The following is a 21,775-nucleotide window of genomic DNA, read 5'->3' as shown; positions in this document are numbered from 1 at the left end:
TGTAATCCCAGGTATATTCCAAAATATCCTACTTTATTTTTCACTTGTTTACTTTTTTGTAGCCCAGTCTAGTAAAGGTAAGCAAAAGGGAAGGGGACCATTTTTGACACCTGTTTGGATAGCTGCACTAAGTAAGGCAGGCCCTGGCCTTACTTATTTAATGTTTATTGAATTAGAAATCTAGCTTTACCTGCCTACCTAGGTGTCAGGGTTGTAAGTTCAGGCTGCTGAAGCTGCACACATTCCATCTGATCCTGAATGATTTTTAATTGGCAATTTTTCTGAAAAGCAGATGTATAATTGGGAACATGTGTTTTCAATTACAGTCTCATTATTGCTTTCCCATTCACCAGCAAAATAAAGCAATTAAAAATATTCTGCTCGTATGAATATTAGGAGGAGGGAGGCAGGGAGAAGATGCTGGCCTGTTTTTCTCATCTGCCTAATGACATTTTCTCTCTTGCACTCTAGTAGTTTAACTGCTGTATTTGTGTTTTTATTAATACAAAGCAGGTCCACTTCTTTCCAGATGATACAGTAGAGAGTTATTTAATTCAATGCCCCTTACAATAAAGGCATGCTTGAGGCTACAAGATGATTTTCATTTATGATCAGTCCAACTCGCCAGTCTAGTTCTCAAAAAATTCTGACTGGGACCACCTTAACAGCTTGCATTCAGTGTGGGTAATGGGGTAAAAACAATGAAAACTTGATTTAATTCAGTTAAATCCCAATGTAAGTTGGTATGGGCAGACATGAACTTATTTTTTCTCTTTTCCCCTTGTTCCTGATAAAATTTTAGCAATGGCCCTCAGAAATGTGTTGTGTATGAGTTTTTAAAGCATACCAGATGAAAGCCAAGTTCATAGTCACAGAATCTTAACACTGGATGAAATCCCTGAGGTTATCTAATACAACTCGGCCATAACTGAACAAAAATCCCTATAACATAACCAATATACAACTAAGTATCTGTTCTTTGTTTGAACACCCCAATGAGGGAGGATTCCATAGCAATCCATTTTTCCTTGTGGATAACAATTGTTTGACCAAATTGTTCTCATGAAATAGTCTATTATTTGCAACTCTTTTGAAATGCTTTTTAAAAATTATTCTCCCAGTTTTAAAAGTATAGAAAACTAGGTAGGGAATGAAAAATGAAAACTGCATCAAAATTGCCAAGATATTATGAGACACCCTATTTTCAAGAACTAAGACCCAGCACAAGCAGGCTGTGCCCTGAGCTTGACATAACAACAATCCTTTGCACTTTCCCTCTGGATGATGTCTCCCTCTGGCAAAAATCTCATAATTATTGTATTGCTTCAACCAGTACCAGGCAATCTCTGAGCTCAGATAAGCACTGGACAAGCTCAGACAAGTTCTGGTCACAAAGCCCTGCTATCAATCAAAGGTGTCACCTTATTGCTGTTATCCTTCATTGTCAGAGCTACAGCTCACTGCACAATCATTGATATAAGTACTGAAATTTCCTCACAGTGCCTTGAGTCCAACCACTAGGGGTATGGCCCCTGCACATGTTCCTCCTTGTTTGCAAGTCATTTCTCTCACTTTAACATTAAACTAGTTTCGTTCCAGACTCTCCTATCTCTAGTCTACTCTGTTGGGCTTTAGCCACCATAGATTAGAGGTTAATCTAGTCCAATTGACAAGACCTAAAGCAGTTATAGTTTTCTCTCCTAAGATTGTGGCACTCTAGTTTGCAATTAATAAGGCTTAAATTCTGTCTCCCTTCTCATTCCTCATCTCTATTCAGCAATATTTGTCTTATTTTTAAAATTATTAATCAGGTTTCAAAAATAATTTAGGGACATGTAAAAATATGTGTGGTTGGGAGCAAGGTGAATGCTGCTTCTCTCTGGAGCCTAGAAGTCCTCAGTTGGGGTAATGCCTTAGTATGCTTTTGGACTCACAATCAAATCTAATATGTGCTACCATAGACAATATATTGGCAAATTAAAATAAAAAAAAAAAGAGTCTGTTTTACAGTCCTTGTTTTTATTTAACTTGAAAAAGCTCTATTTCTGAAGATGGAGCTGTAATTACATGTTAAGCTCTATTTAAATATAGGCTATTTTATATAAAGCCTTAAAACACTATTGCACCAACTTTGTACACAGCTTCTAATGATGGAAAACCAAATGTAAGGTATAAATTGTAGCTTAAAGCTTAACGTTATCTTTCTTTCCAATAATAACCACCCTAATTAATGATTTTGGGTGTCAAAATCCCCAACAAGTAAGTCTTTAAAATGTGGGATTATATATTCAGCACAATGAAAGAGGAGTTAAATGTGCTAGTATTCCCTGTTCCTATTTTAATGGTAACAAGAATTAATTTTTTGTTCCAACCTCCTCTGAACTATGTCTCTGTTTCCTATTGTACAAGAAGATTTTGTTTTTGAAAACCAAAAAACATGTTGGGGGAAGTCTCAATTAAATTCTTTTTCTGGCAGCTCAGTATTTCCTCCCTCTTGAAAACAAGCATAACTATCTGTCCTTGGAGCAATAATTGAAAGTAATTCCATTTTTGATGGATCCAAACACAGAGTTCTTTGAATTCTCCATTCCAAGTTCTCGACTGAAGATTGTATCTTGATCACTTTCAAATTCAGACTCTGATACCATCAGACTGGAGTTCTGGTCTATGCTTCGGTGTTTAATTCCTGAGGATGAGCACAAAAAAAAAAGGAATTTAGGGCAGAAACTCTCTATTTTACCCTTAGTTCTTTACACTTTTCTGGTTAAACTAAATATAATACTAAAGTTATGCCAAATAAGTAATAAATGATTTTTTAAAAGTGATAACTATTATGTAATACTAAAACTAAATGTGATATTATTATCTAATATTAATGTTAATATAACATACTAATATATATTACGTATAATACATATTAATATATAATACTGGGCAGCTGAGTATCACAGTGGATACTGGGCCTGGAGTTGGGAGGACTCATCTTCCTGAGTTAAAATCTGGCATCAGGCACTTACTAGTTGTGTAATCCTGTGCAAATCATTTAATCTTGTTTGCCTCAGTTTCATAATGAGCCAGACTCCAGTATCTTTGCTAAGGAAACCCCAAAGCGGGCATGATAAGTTGGACATGAATGAAATAATGGAACAACAATAATATATAAAATTAATATTATTTAAACTATGTACTTTACTCAGACTTTATGTATTTGTAAAATGAGATTTGACAAGGTGATTTCTAATGTCTTATTAATCTTTAAAATCTTAAGATTCTATGTATACAGAGTTTTTGAGGTACAATTTTATGTAGAGCAGTAGTTACAGATAAACTTGGATAAATTGTTTGTGGGCAAATTGTAGAAAGCCTTGTATATTTGTCAGGGAAGTTTGGACTTTAGCCTTTGAGCAGCAAGCAACTACTGAAAATTCAGTGATTAACTGAATGTTTTAGGAAGATTTATCTGGCCATGGTGTATAGGGGAGAAAAAACAAAAGTGGAAGAGCCTAAATTCAAAGAGATCTGTTGAGAAACGATTACAGTAGCAGAGATGTGAGGTGATGAAGTTAAATTAGAGTAGTGCTGGTAGGAAAAAAAAAAAAAAAACAGATACAGAAGACATTATGGAGGAAAGATGGACTTGGTGATAAGGTATGGGAGTCAAAGGAGAAGAGTCATAAATGACTACTACTCTTAAGAGAATAATTGGATTTTTTAAAAAGCATTTATTAAACACTATATATAAAGAACTATGCTAAATTCTGGTTATACAATTAGAGAAATCACTTAAATGGGGAAACTGTATTAGGAGGGCTCAGATGCAGAATGATGTTTCTGTTAAAAGCAAAAGAGAAGCTAGTATTGGGAACTGATTTTAAAGAAAGATGTAATAAAAGTAGCGTGTTATTATACATGAGGAAACATTTTAAGTATTTGAACAAAGACACTACACATAAACCTAAGGTTATCTTTTGCCCTTGGAACTTCAATTATAATTAAATATAATTGCAGTAATAAATTCTGCTGTGAATCAAGAGTTGGCAGCTTGGAAAAGTCATAATTAACTATATTGTTCTTTGGATGGGAATTCAAGTGCCCTCACAGAATCAGGATTTGCTTATTAAATGCTGCTTAAATTAATTCTCAGTAATCAAAAGAAGCCAAAAGCAGACTTCCTCTCTGAATCCAAAGCCTTGTCTCTCAAGGCTCAGTCCTAAGACTTCTCCTCTCTATATTTTCTCACTTAATGATCATAGCAGATCCTATGGGTTTAGTGACCATGTCCATGCAGATGACTGCATATTTACCCTAGCTTCTTGCGCTCCATTCCCACATCAGCAGCTGCCTACTTAGGATGTGTCCCAAACCACAACAGAACTAAAACACAACTCTTGACCTTTACCAGTAAAGTAATCCCTTTTCTGTTGCAGTTCCCACCCATCCTTTTAGTCACTCAAATTCACAATCCTGAGTCTGTAACTAGATCCTCTCTCATGTCTACTTTGCTGTCAAGTCTTAGAGATTCTACCTCCACAACAGTCTTTTTACATTTGTTGTCTCCCCCCCCCCCCAAACTTACATGGTATTATCTTCATTCAGGCACTTATCACTACTCTCCCAGACCACTGCAATAAGTTCCTAATTGGTGTCACTTTGTTCCAGTCTTTACTTTTTTCCAATTCATCTTCCACCCTACTGCCAAAATCATTTTCTCTTATATATCTTTAACCACGCCATTCTCTTGCTCAAAAATCTTCATTGGCTCCCTATTACCTTTTAAAATATGAACCACTGACTCTGGTATTTCAAATCCTGCATAATTTCATTGAAACTTTTCTAGACTTACTCATATTAATCCCCTTTATGCTCTCCATAGCATAGATTGACTGACTCACTGTGCCATTAAATCTCCTCATCTCTGTGTCTTCCCACAGTATGACACTTAAATCTCTTCACAATCTACCTTTTTAGATATCTAATATTATTCTCTTTTGATATGTTCTACCATATGTTCTATGACAGCTGATTTATTAGCTATTTAGGATAGGGCTTCTTAAACTTTTTCTATTGGTGATCTCTTTTTGTCCCCAAAATTTTTACAATGTCCCAGGTATATAAATATAAGTGTTTAATAAAATAGGTATACAAATCAAACATTTATTAATAATAAATCACAATTTCATGACCCACACATTCAGCTGTGTGATTCTATATGGGATCACAACCCAGAGTTTAAGAAGCTTTGATTTAGGGAATTTGTGATTCCATCTCTCACGCTCATGCCTTTGCTAAAAATGTTTTCCCCTCCTAGAATCTGGCTTTCATTAGTTCAGATGCCATTTCCTACCAAAGACTTTCTTGACCAAACACTACCTGCCCTTCAATTATTAATGTGCCGTTTCTTCAAATTAACTTGTACTTACTTATCTGAGTTTATATTCCCTCAGTAAAATACAGTTATTTTAAAGGAAAGGACAAATGAAATTCCAATGCTAAACACATTGCTCTGTACTGTTCTATATTTCATAAATATTGAATGGTTTTTAAGGTTAAGTATAGAATGCTTTTAAAATAAAAGTAAGCTGCCTGAGTTTAAATGCACTATGGACAAACTAATCTTGGAAAAGCTCCCTGCTTCTGTATTTACATAAGTAGTATCTACTGCTGATTTTTGAAGTATATTTGTTCATTCTAAAATATCCATATAATTAATAGGATTTTAGGAACCAGAAGGGACCTCAGAGTTCATGTTGTATAATTTTCTTATTTTACAGAACAGGAATTTGAGCTTTATGTTGTACCCAAAGTGACACAGAAAATACTAATCAGGATTTGAACCCAGGGCTTTGGCTTTCCAGTCTAGTCATTTGCTCTAGTATACAAAATGCATGGGATGAATAAAGGGAAAAAGGCATTCAGAAATAGATTGGAGTGTACCAGAACATTATATTTACTTGCACTCAACCATCACAAATCCAGGAAAATTGAGTGTTTTGAGCTGTATCTGTTTCTGTGGTTAAGTGTGAATTGGAAATAGTTTCTCTTTTCTTGATTAATTAATTTCTTAATTCTTTAATTTTAATGCTTAATCTTAATTTTCTTAATTTCTTAATTTAATTAATATATATTCTGAAATACAATGCAGACCTTCAAAAATATTTTTAGTATGTCTCCTAAATTTCCTAAATAAATAAAAACACCAACTGTTAGTTAAATTTTATAAGCTATTGCATTCCTATATCCCACCAACTTTGTATAACCTTGTATAACCTCAACTATTATTCCATCCAGATGCCCAAAGAGGCATAATCCTGGCTGAAATAAACAATGAGCCATGGACAGAACTGACATCAACTTAGTTTTCTGACAGAGATCTGTTGCCCTCAAATTCAGGGCACAACTCAGGGACAAATATCTGAATTAAATGTGTTGATAGTACGAAATCATCTTTTTAAATTCTTACCAAATTCAGGTCTTAGCTCCAATTTTTCTTGGTCATCAATATTATCCAGGATGGTATATTTTGTTTTTCTCCTTATTTTCATCCGTTTTTGTCTGAAAGAAAAATAATTATTAAGCACAAATCAAATTCTCAGAAAGGTAACCACTCTAAAGGTTAATAAAGGGTACACAAAAATATGTGGCTATACCATGTCTTACCTTAAAAATCTAATCCCCATTTTTAAGTAATATCTTACAGTTATCTATGTAATGAAACTCTGAGCAGGCCTCAGGGGAGGAGAGAATTCCAGACACTTGGACATTAGGGCATGCTAACTTTGACTCCCTACATGATCTCCTACTTTGTGACTCAAAGGAGCAAGAAATCTAGAAAATGGAAACAGAGTAACTATTACTATGAGGAATGTTTTTGGGGGTCACCGGCAGCCAGAACCCCTGATGGGAGGGCAGTGAGACAGACTGACTTATGTTGGAGTGTGCTGCTTGAATTTAGGCTGGAGAAAAAGCCCTGCTTTCCCCCTCTCTCCAGTATGCTCTATTTAAATCTGTTGTTGACCTCATGTCTTGGTGGACCATCTTCCATAGTATATTTAAGGGTTTTTATTTTTGAAACCTGAAAAATGTGATAAAAGTTGTAGACTAACTGAATAGCTAAACTCTGTATGTTATTGCTTAACTGCATTGTACATGAGGTGTATGAGAGGAGAGATGATTTGTGATGTGTCTACTAGAGCAAGAATTCTCATTGAAGGCTCAAAGTCTCTTAGACAATTATTGATTTGTTTTTTAACAGCTTTCCAGGACACATTCATCAGGGTTTTTCTGGGCTTCAAAACTAGTCAGATTCATGGCAAGAAGCTAATTGGCTAAGTAAGACTTGGGGTCACGGTGACTGGTTTAAACAGAGAACTTCTTACAGAGGGGAGCAAAACTGACAAGAGATGGAGATCTGGAGACCAGAATGCCAATGTGTTGGAGAATTAGTACAGAGTCTTGTTACCTAAGGATGGGAAGACTTTGTAGGCAGCAAGGGGCAATAGAGAAGGAAGAGAAAGTAGAAATGGGAAAAGAAAGGGAAGGGAAGAAAGAAAGAGGAAGAAGAGGGCAAAAGAAGGAGAAAGGAGGAGAGGAGAAAAAAGGAGAGGGAGAGAAGTGGGGAAAGAGAAAGAGGGAGGGTCAGACCTCAAAAATAGAATCACCCATCCCATATAAAGTTGGCTGACACTTTATCTCTGTCTACCTGCTCTTTGGCCCAGGAGCAAGCAAACGTTGCAGTTACATGTAGCATATGAAGTCTTACAAAACACTTTTTTCCCCCCACAAAGATTCTATTTAGTAGGTATCGACAATATTTTTCCCCCATTTTATAGATAACAAAAAAGAGGCTCTGATAGGTTTAGTCACTTGCCCAAGTTCATAAAACAGTTTTTTCCTAACTTGAAATCTTAACTCTCTTCTCACTACATGACATCAATCTCTCATATCAGCTTTACATGCAGATAATACATGTCTAACCTTTGTGAAATTGCTTGTCTTTTCAATGAAAGAGGAAAAGAGGAGGGAAGAGGAAAAATTTGGAACTCAAAGTTTTGGGGGGAAAAATGTTAAAATTATTTTTTACATGTTAATTGGGAAAATACTAAACATTTTTAAAAAGAAATAGCATATACATGGACATAAGCCATGTAAAATAAATGCATAAATGTATCCGATTTTAGAGAAACCACTTAGGAACAAGAGCAACCACATCACACCAATCAAATGAAATTAACTGGGCAAAGGGAATAAGAACTCAGAAAAAGTCATGGATTCGGTAGTCACTACAATTTCAGTGGTGAAAGTGAAAATGGAAGTTATATTTTAGGAATTTAATAAAGGAATGGTGAAGGAAGATTGAACGTGGCTCATGTGCTTGAAAAAATCTGGTCATAGAGAATTAGATGGTAGATTGAAATGGGATATCTAAGTCAAGATATCTAAATCAATACATTTTCAGCATAGGAGAGACTTCATCATGTTTTTAGTAAAACTAAATATAAATAACTAACAAAAAAAAGAGAAAAATTGAAAAAAAGGATATAATTATTTTGGAGGAATGTATTTCCTTATAAAAATAATTTCATCAAATCAAGGTTAAAATGATAGGAAGTTAAGATTTAGTGAGACTTCCTTTCAAGGAATTCCCTAGATGACTTTCTTCCTCCAACTGACTCAGTAAATAGGCATGTAAGTCGTACAGAGATACAATTCTGGAGCAGAATCTTAGAGGTTTGGAATCAATCAGTAAGCATTTTTAAAGTGCCTACTCTGTGCCAAGTGCTAAGAATGCAAAAACTAAAAACAATTTTTGCTCCTAAGAAGTTTATATTCTTATAAAGAAGATGGCTGTATATTTGCAGGTGTATTTAAGATATATTCAAATCAGTTGCTAGTTGGTAATCTTAAAGAATATGTTTTTGTTTACTGATTATAACCAGAAGACATCAGCTGATTAAAAAATATAGAGGAGCTACTATGGCACTAATAAATGATACAGAAGCAGTAATCATAAGTGATCTCAATTGGTGGGAATATGCCAGAATGAAAGGTTAAGTTATTATTATATGAATCCTAGTGCTTTCTTAATCCTAGCACCCTGAGAAAAGGATATAACTAGCCAAGCTTGGAAGTCCAAATACTAATGCATGTCTGAATTAGAAGATTAAGTCCAGACTTTTGCTATCTCTGAGGATAGGGAGATTTGGGAATGTTAGGCAGCAAAGAATGAACCAGGAGTTAGGGAGAAACTGGATGAGTTAGGGAGAAAAAACAGGTTATCACTGAGAGACAAATTATTGGAGAAGACTGAAAGGGATAAGGTTAAAGGTATACAATGGAAGTTCTGTGAGGGTGGAAGCTATTTAATTTTCATTTTTGTATCCTCAGAATCTTTCACAATGCTACTTAAGCATAGTTTGCTCATTTGCCAACTGATCCAGTTCAAAAGAGAAGATTTTCGAATGTTCAATGGTAAAGATAATTAACAGCATTGACTGATTTAATCTAACTATAATAATGATAAAAATAAGTTCCAGGCCAAATACTATTTTTCTTTTTCAAATCACAAATCTGGCAAAAGAATAGTATTGAAAACCAAAGAAAACGGGACTGCTTTTAACATCCATCTAAAACCAAAAAGCAAGCATTATATGTAATAGAGACAAACTAGAGATCTTTCTAATAATATTAGGGGTAAAACAAGAATGTTCATTATCACCAGTATGTTTTGTTTTAGTGCTAGAAATGCTAGATACAGCAAGAAAAAGAAATTGAGGGAATAAGCAGTCAAAAAAGAAAAAATATATATTTTTTGCATAAAATATGATTTACTCAGAGATTCCAAGAAAGTCAATTTAAAAAATTATTTGAAACATAACTCAAAGTCATAGGATGTAATGTAATGTAAATTCACTTAAATCATGAGCATTTGTGTATTATGAATCAAACCTGCCAGGAAGAAGTAGAGTATTCCATTTAAAATAGTGATAGAATATTTAGTAAGCCTACCCTACCAAAACACAGGAGCTATAGAAATATAATTTCAAAATATTGTGTGAAAGTACAAATCTAAATAATTGAAGATAATTAACCTCATGGGTAAGACAAACCAAAACTATTTAAATTAATCTATTTATTCATTACTGAATGAAGTGAACTGTGATAGCAGTCTCACAAGATGGGACGGTATTCTAAAGACTGCATGAGGGTCGGCTGTGTCCCAGGAGAGGTTTCTTTCTCCAAAAATCACATGGTTTACAAGGACTGGGACCTTTTCTTTGTGAGACTAAGTTGGGACCAGCTTGGCATTGAAACTCCCATATAAAAAAAATTTAGTCATCCTAAAAGATGTGGTTGGGTTAACCGATTAAGTTTTTCCTCATTTGTAACTTACAATGTGAGGTCATTTGTCCTGGCTAATCAGGGCAAAGATCCAGCCTATAGGGAGTGTTAGCCAGGCCCCTCTATAATTCTTGTCTGTTAACTGGGCCTAGCCTCTCCTTATGGGGAGGGAGACGCCCTTTATCACAAGATCGTAATAAAATTCCTTTCTTTTTCTGCCTTGAGAAATCTCCTTAATTTATTTGATTTATTTGAGCCAGTGGTCTTGTCACACACATTACCAATACCAATCAAACTCCAAAAAGTTACTTTATAGAGTGAAATAATGAAATACATCTTTAGAAAAAAGAGGGGATGCTACAGTAGATTTTTTCTTTGTAGGGAACTTGGAACACCTGGATTCAGCACTGACAGAATAAATGGTCACTTGAAAAAAATGCAGTTGATCATTGATGATTGAATGAACATACAAATACAGGCAAAGCACATATACATAATGCTCCCTCTCAATAATACATGAGATTCTTTAAAAGTGACAATGTGGTAGATATATATTTGAAAATCCTGATGTAAGACAATTTAAATGTTAAATCTATTTGGAAAGATACTGTTTTTTAAATCTCATCATTTTAAATGCATATATTGTTTTGAGTGTTTGATTAGGGGAAGGGTAGAGGAACAGAGCAGGTGGTCTGATCAGTCAACTAGACTATAGCATGTCTGTGGCTTCCAGCTAAATGAGACAGCAGGAGTTTACCTGATTTCAGGTCCTGAGTACTTATTCCAGAGATATCTGATAGAAATTGGTTTTCATATCTTTCTGCTGAGATAAATTCTGTTTTATATTGAAATAAATTTTATTCCTAAAAATAAATAATGAAATGGATCTGGCATAAGGTAAAAAGAAACCTCATGGAAAATCATGAAAGAAAGTGGGAAAGAAGGGCACTTAGTAATTCCAAATCTCAAACCATACTACAAAGTAATAATCGTTTTTTAAGATCAGTTTTAAGATTAATGGCTGCCTCAGTTTCCAGGCAGAGACCTTAAACAAAAGGATAATTCCTTTTTTGGAGAATACAGAAGAATAGAACAGGGTAAGTGACATCTTGGGGTTGAAGGCAGTATGACTCGTTATGTAGTTGAGGCATGGGGAACAATGATTGGTTGGAAGTTAATAATAGAGGATAATTAAAACAAGAAACCCCAGTCAGTGAAACAAATTAAGTATATAACAGACTAAAAAACCCTAGTAGCCTAGTGTTTGATAAATTTGTGAGGAATTGAGTGAAGACACCTTCATGGGAATATAACTTTAAACTATACTTTGTATATAAGGGAATATACCTTAAACTTGAAACTTTATAACAACAAATAGAGCTATAACTAAAAAGTTGCAGATATTTGTCCCCTTCTGCTTCCCATTTTAATTAGCATTTAAGTACCTCTTTTAAAGGCAATTTATTCTTTTATTTCTGGGTTAGATTTCCACTATTAGAATGTAAGCCCAGACTCCCCCAAACAATAGGAGAAAAGGCCAGGTGGGGGCAGGAGCTTCTGTGTTCAGGATATTTAATATTGTGTTTTGCAGTTTTTATTTTGTACTCCTTTTTACTGACAAACACTTTGTCAGTTGGGAGATGCCCTTTCTCCCGAGATCATAATAAATCTTTTTGCTTTGTCTTACTCTTGAGAGTCTCTGATTGTTTTTGTGGTCCATACTATCCCACATAAATTGAAAAGTTTCTAAACTTTTCTACATTTTCTGAAAAGTCATTTTAAAAATTAACTTGTTAAAGTAAGCACTTTTGCCCAGAGTTTGCCTTCCAATACTGTAAATTCCCATATTCATTTTCTCTCTTCTCTCCTCACTTTTCCTCTCCTTCTTTTCCTCTCCTTTGTTTCCCTTCCTTTCCTCTCTCAACAATAGCCTGATGGCTGACATTAACTGACTCAATAGAAATCCACATTTAATAACCTCAAGCAGTAAAAAATAGTTGAAGCATCAACAATCCTTCAAATGAATAATTGTAGTTATTAACTTGGTTAATTTCTTAATTTATATGCTAAGCAGGAGAGCTGAACAGAAGTTTTTAAATTTTTTAAATGGCAATCAAAAGAAAGGTAAATACAACAGCAATTAGAAGTGACTATATATATATAAAATGGGAGGCCTCAATATATCCCCTTTAAAGTTAGAAGACTGTATTTTAAAAAAAAACACAAAAGAAATTAAATATGGAAATACAATTTTTAAAGTTTTATTATTTTTTTTTATGCTGAGGCAATTGGGGTTAAGTGATTTGCCCAGGGTCATACAGCTAGGAAGTGTTGAGTGTCTGAGGTCAGAGTTAAACTTAGGTCCTCTTGACTTCAGGGCTGGTGCACTATTCATTGTGTGACCTAACTGCCCCCGGAAGTACAATTTTATTAGAGTTATATATGATAGGTCTCTAATGGTTATTGAAGGAGAATAGAACTATACTTTTGTTGGCAATGCAAGGAATTAAAAAAACACAAACATTGTCCATTAGGGCACAAAAATTCACAAGTGGAGGGAAATGGCAATATTTAATACATTCTTTGTTAATCACAATGCAATATATATATATATATATATATATTTTTTTTTTTTTTCAACAAAGTACCATCAAAAAAAGGATTGAAAATCAGCAGGAAGTAAATAATTCTAAATAATTGGTAGATCGAGGATTAAATCGTAGAGGTAATAGAAAATACATTAAATATAAGTACTACAATGAGAAAATATAACAAAATTTTGTGGATTTAGCCAGTTTTGATTTGATCTTTATCTTAATTGATCTTATTATTTAGATTAAAATTGATCTTATATAATTTTTCTTATTGATCTTATTTACAATTATTGATTTTAGCCTAAATCCTGGTTCTTTTTCTTTGAACTTAATGCAGAATTCAGCTGGTCTATAATGGTTTAAGTTTAGAAATGTAACTCTCTTGTTAATCACATTTTTGCCCCAAGGAATTGTGTTACTGGGGAATGTAGCTTGCCATAAGGGAGCTGGGACTAATATCTTTCACCACCAAGCTCTCCTTCAAAGATGTTGAGTTTGCCGTCCAAAGAAGTGTGGCCTTTATTTCTGGCCTTGCAGGTAGACCCAAACAATGACCATCTCTTAGTCCCAGAAGGAAGAGGAGAGTATTTTAACTATCCCCTATTATTAACTTCCAACCAATCATTGTTCCCCATGCCTCAGCTACATAACGAGTCATGCTGCCTTCAACCCCAAGATGTCACTTACCCTGTTCCATTCTTCTGTATTCTCCAAAAAAGGGAATTACCCTTTTGTTTAAGGTCTCTGTCTGAAAACTGAAGCAACCATTAATCTTCTTTGAAGGTTACTGCCCCTAGTAATATATTATCTTGCCCAGAGAAACATACCTCATTTTATCTTTTTTGCAAAATCTCACTCATGACAGTCATTAAACACTTTCATTAATAAAAGAGAGAAAGAATAAATCAACGAATTGCCCAATCGACAAAAACAAAGAAACCTAGAAAACCAACAAATTAAAAAACACTTTGTGTGGGACAGGTCAAATCAGAGACATCTTCAGGTACAAAGAGAAAGCATTTATTTAGTCCCTGCAGGGAGAGGCCCAAGCACTCCTGGGAGGTGTACGAGCTCCCTACCTCTACCCAACTTGACAAACCAGAAATAGGCTATTTAAGTAGCAAAAGACCCAAGTCTTTTCATTGGATGGACTAAAAAGGAAGTGACCTTTATTGACAATAGTCACTAACATCTGCTTCCTGTGGGTCATGTCACTTCCTGTCTCTTCCTGAAATTGACCTAAGGTCTGACCTTTAGAGACCACTAGGCCTTGAGATCATGTGACTTCCTCTAACCTGCAGACCTCTGGGAATAGGGATTATGTGATTTAGGCCTAAAGTGTGATCTACTCCATCTCATAGATTTTGTGAGAAAACTTCACCTGGTCTCACATTAAAGTAGAAATCTTGAAATCAAATAGATTAAAACAATGGAAAATTTTAAAAATAATAATAAAATTAGAAAGTTTTTTTTAAACTAATAAAAGACAAGACAATAGATAATCTGATTAAAAGGAAGAAAAAGGAAAAAAGCAAATTACCAGTATCAAAAAAATTTTTTTTAATTTTTTTTGGGGGCAAGGCAATTGGGAGTAAGTTATCCAGGTCACATAGTAACTATTAAGTGTTTGAAGTTGGATGTGACTCCTCCTGACTTCAGGGCTGGTGCTCTATTATTGCACCAATTAGCTGCCCTATTATCAAAAATTTTAAAAGAGAATTCATTAAAAAAAAAAAAAGGATATCAGACATTTTTGTCCAATTACATGTCAATAAATCTGACAAATGAAATGAATTAATATTTACAAAATATAAACTAGATGAGCAGAACAAGAAATAAATCAAATGGCTTAATCTTAGAACAAATTGCACAAATCACAATTGAACTCCAAAAAGGGGGGGGGGGGGGACTAACAAAGCCAGGACCAGATGAGTTCATAAGCAAATTCTATCAAGCTTTCAAAGAACAATTAATTTTTTTTGCAAAAATAACATAAGAAAGGACTCTATCAAATTCTTTGACACCTAAAAAGAGAGTCAAAATATAAAAAGAAAACTATAGACAATTCTCATAATGAAGACTGACAGAAAAATAAATTATGTAAAATATTTTAATCTGCAAGAGATAATACAGCATGGCCAGGATTATTAATACCAGTAATTTAGGGTTAGTTGATTAATATTTGTAATCTATGAACAGAAACTGTATGATTATAACAATACATGAAATAAAAGCTTTGGACAAAATACAATACATTTTTCTGTTAAAACATACACATTAGGGGGGCAGCTAGGTGGTTAGCTAGGTGGCAGAGTGGATAGAGCACCAGCCCTGAAGTCAGGTAGACCTGAGTTCAAATTTGACCTCAGACACTTAACACTTTCTAGCTGTGTGACCTTGGGCAAGTCACTTAACCCCAATTGCCTCAAGAAAAACAAAAACATAAACATACAAACTAGGAAACATAGGAATAAATGAACTTTTCCTTAATATGTTATAGTATATATCTACAATTAATGTGGATGAACTAAAAACTTTTCCATTAAAATAAGGGGTAAAGCAAGATTGCCAATTGTCAGCACTACTATTTTAATGTAATCTTAGTTTTATTTTAAATGCTATCTATGACAACAAAACAAGAAAAAGAAATCGACACAAGAAACTAAATTATTGCTTTTTAAAGATGATATGATGGTATACTTAGACAATTCTACAATCCTAAATTAAAAATTTAACTGAAACAGTAACTTAAGCAAAAATGTAAGATAATAAAATTTGTTGTCATAGTTTTGTTAATTAGTCGTATCTAATTCTTTATGACCCTATTTGGGGTTTTCTTGGCAAAGATACTGAAGTGGTTTGCTATTTCCCTCTTCGGATCATTTTACAGATGATGAAACTAAAGCAAACAGGGCTATGTGACTTGCCTAGAGAGTCAAACAGCTAGCAAGTATCTCAGTGGCTTCCTGACTCCATACCTAGCATTCCATGCACTGTGGCACCTAACTGCCTTAGAGAAAATAATGTGTTTTAGTAATCCTTGAATATCGTTTTCATTTTTTTCTGTTTGTTGTCCTGTTTTTTTTTCATTTTTAGCCTTAAATACCATAGGGCTGATTTTACATAGACCTCTTTTTCTAAGGTTTCTTTAAAATGGATTTACCCTCCACTGCTCATCCATTCTCTGAACTAATTTTGTTCACAACTTTTCATCATTCTTTGTAAGATTTTACAAATGAAATATATTCTAAATCAGTTTTGCTTTTAGTTGCCATCTTTGCTTAGTAAATAAGTTAGATATTTGCTAAATCCTATACACAACTCTTTTCTTAAAAGAGCCCAAGACTACATTCGGTTTGGGTTTTGTTTTTTTTTTTTTTTTTTTTTTTTTTTTTGTATGCCATATTATACTGTGGTCTCATAAAGATTTTAATCGCCCAAAAGCCCCATAAAAAGAAAAAAAATAAATCATTGCCCAGCCATATTTCTCCCATGATTACATTCATGAAGTAGATTTTTTAACTCTAGTCAGACTTCACAGCTATTATTCAATAAAATTTAATAATTAATAAATTCAGCCTAACATTCTAACCCTGTCAAGATCTTTTTGTAACCTGATTCTGTCATGTAGAACGTTAGCTATTCTCTGTTCTCTATTGCTATGTGTTATTCCCAAACTTGATAAGCAATGGCATCTATACTTTTCTCTTAATCAATAAAAGTCTTTCCTCACTTGTCGCTTAGAATCTTTCTCTTTCAATTCTTCTTAATGTAGTTTTCACTTTGTCCTTAAAGACCTCCCTGATTTACTCAGTCAAAAATCTCTCTCATTCTTCAAATGTTTCTAAAGTATCTAGATTTCTCCTTTGACTTCATCACACTCTTCCTTGTATTATACTTATTTTTATACATGTTATATCCCTTTCACCCCTGGAGAGAACAGAAGCATCTAGAGGGCAGGACTTAATATACCCAATGCATTTTATCAAATGCAGGCTTAAATAAATTCTTAAATTCAGTTTATTGAATTGACTAGCATTTTATCAATCTATCCATCTATCCAACCAACCACCATTAATCAATCATTTCCTATGATTATGCTAGACATTAAATAATATACAAAATTAAGACAAGGTCGCTGGCTCTCAATAGAGTATATCTTTATGTACACATATATATGTATTTTAATATATTCTAATGTCTATTATAATGATTTGCATACCTGCTTCATTTCCCCTACTAGGTTATAAGCTCCTTGATGGGAAGGACTTTAGGTTTTTCAACTTTTCAGGTCCAGAACTTAGTCCATAATGGGCACCTAATAAATGCTCAATGAGGTAATGAATGAACAGTAAGAAATTAGGAAGATAGTTCTAGGAAACATTATGGTTAATCAATAAGCTTAACTGAGACCAGTCATTCTTTTCCCAAACATACACACACACCAACTGAACTGCCCCATGTGGCTCTTTCCATGTTTGGGAGAATTATTTCTCAAACACATAACAAAACCAAGTTAAATGTATGCTAAACAGGAGCAAAGAGCACTTTCATTCATGTTGCATCCTACGGTAAAAACAAAACACTAACTTCATCATTTTCTCATCAACTTGTACAACATAGAGCCGTAGTAGTTTCAGAACAACCCAGATCATGGCAACCTTCTCAGGTGTTTGTGGGATCCAGTTCAGGGAACACGACCTGTGGCTGAATGACTGTTCTTATCTTCTTGTACCAGCTTTTCCTTTCAGAAAGTGTGAAAGCCTAGTCATAATCAAAGTCGAGATTATTTAGTGGTAGGATATAGACCGGCACCACACTTGTTGTGCTGCCACCTTTGTAGCAGCATAATTTAAACAAAAAAAATTTCTTTAAGGTGAAACCCTTCATTTTGGCCACATGTGTCTGGCACAAGCACGTATACTGTCTCTTAGGGAAAATGCTTAGCACTCTCTGTTTAAGGGCAGTTAGAGACATTCTGTGATGGTTCCCTCTCCTCACAATAGGTATGACAAAGAATTCTGAAATGAGCCTGCTGTCATGACAACCTAAGGAGCTTCCCAGGGACCACTCCCAGGAACAGGAAACAAAGTAAAACATTAAGCATAATTTTTCCTTGCCTAGGTGATCTCTCTTAAAATTTTACCTTTCGGATTTCAGAAAAACCTGAAAGGACACGAACTGATGCTAAATGAAGTGAGCAGAACCAGAACATTGTACACAGTAATGGCAACACTGTGTAATGATCAACTACGAAAAACACTACTTCCTCTCAGCAATACAATGATACAAGACATTCCAAAAGACTCATGGCCAAAAATGTTATCCATATCCAAAGAAAGAAATAATAGAGATGTAGATCAAAGCATACAATTTTCACTTTTTTTGTTATTGTTGTTTCTTCTAGTGTTTTTCCCTTTTGTTCAGATTCTTATTTCACAACATGATTAATGTGGAAATATGTTTAATATGATTGTACATGTATAACTTATATCAGATTACTTGCTGTCTTGAGGAGGGGAGAGAGAAGGAAGGCAAAGAAATAGAAATCAAAATCTTATAAAAGTAAATGATGAAAACTATTTTGCCATGTAATTGGAAAAAAATGAAATGCTATTAAGTGGGGGGGGGAGCTTTATCTTTATTAAAAGGAGTCAAAATAAATCACATTTTTATCAAATGCAATAAACATAATCAAAACCTTCAAATCATAATGACATTTAGCATCCTACCTCGAAGAATGTCTTAGCAAAGTCCTAAAAAAGCACCAAGAAGAAATGAGAGGATTGGGAGATAAGGGGAGGGGAAGAGAAGAGAGAAGATAGAAAATAGATTTTAAAATAGGTTCTTATTCTTCTTTTGTATTATGGACCCATTTAGCAGTCTGGGACTATGGATCGCTTCTTGGAATAGTTTTTTAAATACACAATGGAAACAATTATATTGAAATAGTTATCAAAATGTTTTTAAAAACATAAGTTCGTGGACCCTAGGTTAAAACTCATCAATTTAGAATAACATAGCTAGTCTCTTCTAACATGTGAAGTCTTTGTAAAGGGGTGCAATTTATTAAGACACCTGAAGGTAGTAGTTTATAAAGTATTTTATCGTATCTCCTTTGTCAAGCAAAGTGATTTTTAAGTCCCAAGCAAAAGATCTGTCAACAAAAGGCTATCAACAACTCACATTTAATATATCCTTTAATTTATTAAAAATAAATGTGTCAACCAAGTACCTTTTGCAGCAACAGATGCAGAGCCAGGTAAAACCCACCATTAATATAATCAGAGTAAAAGCCAGCAGGGTCACATAGAAAATACTCCATTCTGGAAAACAAGAAAACCAAAATGTTTTTACACTTTATGAAAGCATTTGATGTATGCTATTTTACACTGAATAAATATTTTTAAGGCTCTACAAGCAAAGATTCATGCTGTTAATTCCACCTGCCTGACTAGCATAGGGCCATCAAGGAGATGGTATACAACTCTGAGGAGAACTGAAGGTCACATAATTAATACTGAAAACTGCTCTCTCTATATGTTAAGGATTATTGTGCCAAGAAGAACAGAGGACTTCAAAATTCTATGATTCCAGAAGATCTTTACCTCTGCTGATAGCTTATAAATAAATACATGTATCTCACAGAGAACACTTGTTTGACAACCATAAGAAATTCAAAAGTTACCTTATTTGGAAATATTTAAGGTCCTAAAGAAACTGTTGGGTCATTTTGGAGGGTAATTTGAAACTATGTCCAAAAGGCATGGTATTTTCACCTTTTTGCTTGTTTTCTTTCTTGTGTTTTGTTTTTGTTTTTGCCTTTTGGTCTGATTTTTCTTGCACAACATGATAAATATGGAAATATATTTAAAGAGATTGTACATATTTAAGCTATATCAGATTGCTTGTTGTCTTGGGGAGGAGAGTAATAAGGGAGGGAGGGAGAAAAATTTAGAGTGTAAAGTTTTACAAAATGGATTTTGAAAACTATCTTTATATGTATTTGGAAAAATTACTATTAAAAGTAAAAATAAATTGTTGCATCTAGTTGACAGAAAAAATGTGGCCATCATATGTCTGTGGCATGCATGGTGCACTGAATGTTGAGTCAAACAACAGATCAGATTCACATTCCTTCCATATCTGGGCATGAAATAAACTCCAAATATAAAAAAATTATGCAGGGGAACAAAAAAGGCCTGAAACACAACCTGCCTGCACTACATAAGAGATGAATTCAACTCATGGTTCTCTCCACAATCTGTAGGAATGTAACAACTAAAAATGCTAATTTCTTTCATATCCACTTTAGTCGAGTGGTATGCTAAATAAATAAATTAACAATAAACTCTCCAAAAATGCAGATCACATTTTTAGGTTTAATCTACCTTATTAATAAAATTAATAATATATATGTATAAATATATATATTCCCCCAAAGTCTCATATTGTTATCCTTTTCTTGTCCCAAGACTACAGAATGAGTTGATATAATAGACTAAGAAACTGGATTCCATAAATATATACATATGTATAAATGTATAAAAATACATCACTTTCTTTTGTGAAGACAAACAACAAAGTAATAAAACAGACCCTGATTTGCAGCTTACTGATTACCAAGGTATAAATAGATGCTCGCCTGAAAATTTAAAAATCAGTTCTGTGTTTAGTTTGAGCTGGCTCCAATACTATGCCCATCTATTTATCTGATCCCCAAATTTACTTTCCAAAGTAAAATCATTTTCTTCCTGAAGTACTGGCCAGTTCTGTTAGTGCCAGCTTTATGCCATGCATGGATGGGTTTGATAGTGTGGACTTTTTATTTTGATCCTAACATAAAATTCAACAGAGATCAGTCTGTCAGGCTAGAATGTTGAACCAAAACCAGGTCAGTGGGTCATTTCTGAAGTGACCTATTTGAATGATCCACCCATAAAGTCAAAAAAGTTATTGCAGGGAAATAACAGTGACCCGTGATGGTATCTTTTCTACCAAAGTTAATAGTTGACTATAGCAAATATATGGGCAAGTAAGTAGGGAGTGCAGTGGATAAGCACTGGGCCTGGAGTGAGGAAGACCTGAGTTCCAATATGGCTCAGTCATTTACTTGCTGTGTGACCCTAAGCAAGTCACTTAACCCTCTTTCCCTCAGTTTCCTCATCTATAAAATGAGCTTGAGAAGAAATGGCAAACCACCTCAGTATCTTTGCCAAGGAAAACTCCACTGGGACATGAAGAAGCAGACAAAACTGCTGATTAAGAATAACAAAGTAGATGTGAGGGAAGGGAAAAAAGACTCAGCATTTCACAAAAACACATTTTAGGGTTAGAAGAGGCTCCTATGTTTAGGGAATTTAATCCAAATCCATTGCCCACTCCCCATCCCCATCCCCACACAAAAGCCAGTTTGAAGGTGTTGGGGAAGGGGAATGTGGTCCAGAGAGACAAAGCAGGGAGCATGACTGTTCATTTTGTAGATGAAGAAGCCAAGTCCCAGAGAGATGAAAAGGCTTGTTTCAAATCACATTGTTAATAAATGGCAGAGCTAACATGAGAATCCAGGATGATACTGATATTTCCTACTCTACTGCAGTGCCATTAAAAGCCAGAAATTACCCAATACCCAAGACAGGTTCTTTGCTAGAACTTGAAGCAGCAGTCTCTTTTCAATCCATTTCCTGTCTCTAATTAACTCTCAGTAAGTAGCAAGATCTCACCTAGGATTGGAGTCCTGGCTAGTGTTAAAGCCTTATGGCTGATAGAGATATGATCAACTAAAGGAATTGTGACTATCCTTCTGTGCTCCCTTTCCCCCAAACTCTCATACTGTTATCCTT

At 34.4% G+C, this 21,775-nt stretch overlaps 1 protein-coding gene across 4 annotated transcripts in view; it reads right to left on the bottom strand.

Annotated features, from left to right (window-relative positions):
* Positions 1-2,002: 2,002 nt before the first annotated feature.
* KIAA0319 (KIAA0319 ortholog) overlaps positions 2,003-21,775 on the bottom strand; it is a 129,945-nt gene continuing 110,172 nt past the window's right edge. For 2 of the 4 annotated variants that reach the window (XM_051970605.1, XM_051970606.1), the window contains 3 exons: positions 19,168-19,258; positions 6,461-6,552; positions 2,003-2,686 (listed from right to left, as the gene is read on the bottom strand). In XM_051970605.1, the coding sequence (XP_051826565.1) occupies positions 2,511-2,686; positions 6,461-6,552; positions 19,168-19,258 (359 nt within the window). In that variant the 3' untranslated portion in view covers positions 2,003-2,510. Of the gene's footprint in view, positions 2,687-6,460; positions 6,553-17,154; positions 17,261-17,522; positions 17,934-19,167; positions 19,259-21,775 lie in introns of those variants that run through there. The other 2 variants (XR_007949370.1, XR_007949369.1) reach the window with 2 other exon arrangements.

Source organism: Antechinus flavipes, chromosome 1 (assembly GCF_016432865.1).
Source record: "Antechinus flavipes isolate AdamAnt ecotype Samford, QLD, Australia chromosome 1, AdamAnt_v2, whole genome shotgun sequence".
In the NCBI taxonomy this organism is placed as follows: domain Eukaryota; kingdom Metazoa; phylum Chordata; class Mammalia; order Dasyuromorphia; family Dasyuridae; genus Antechinus; species Antechinus flavipes.
The sequence above is the reverse complement of the archived record's forward strand: the minus strand, read 5'-3'. Positions and strand labels throughout refer to the sequence as shown.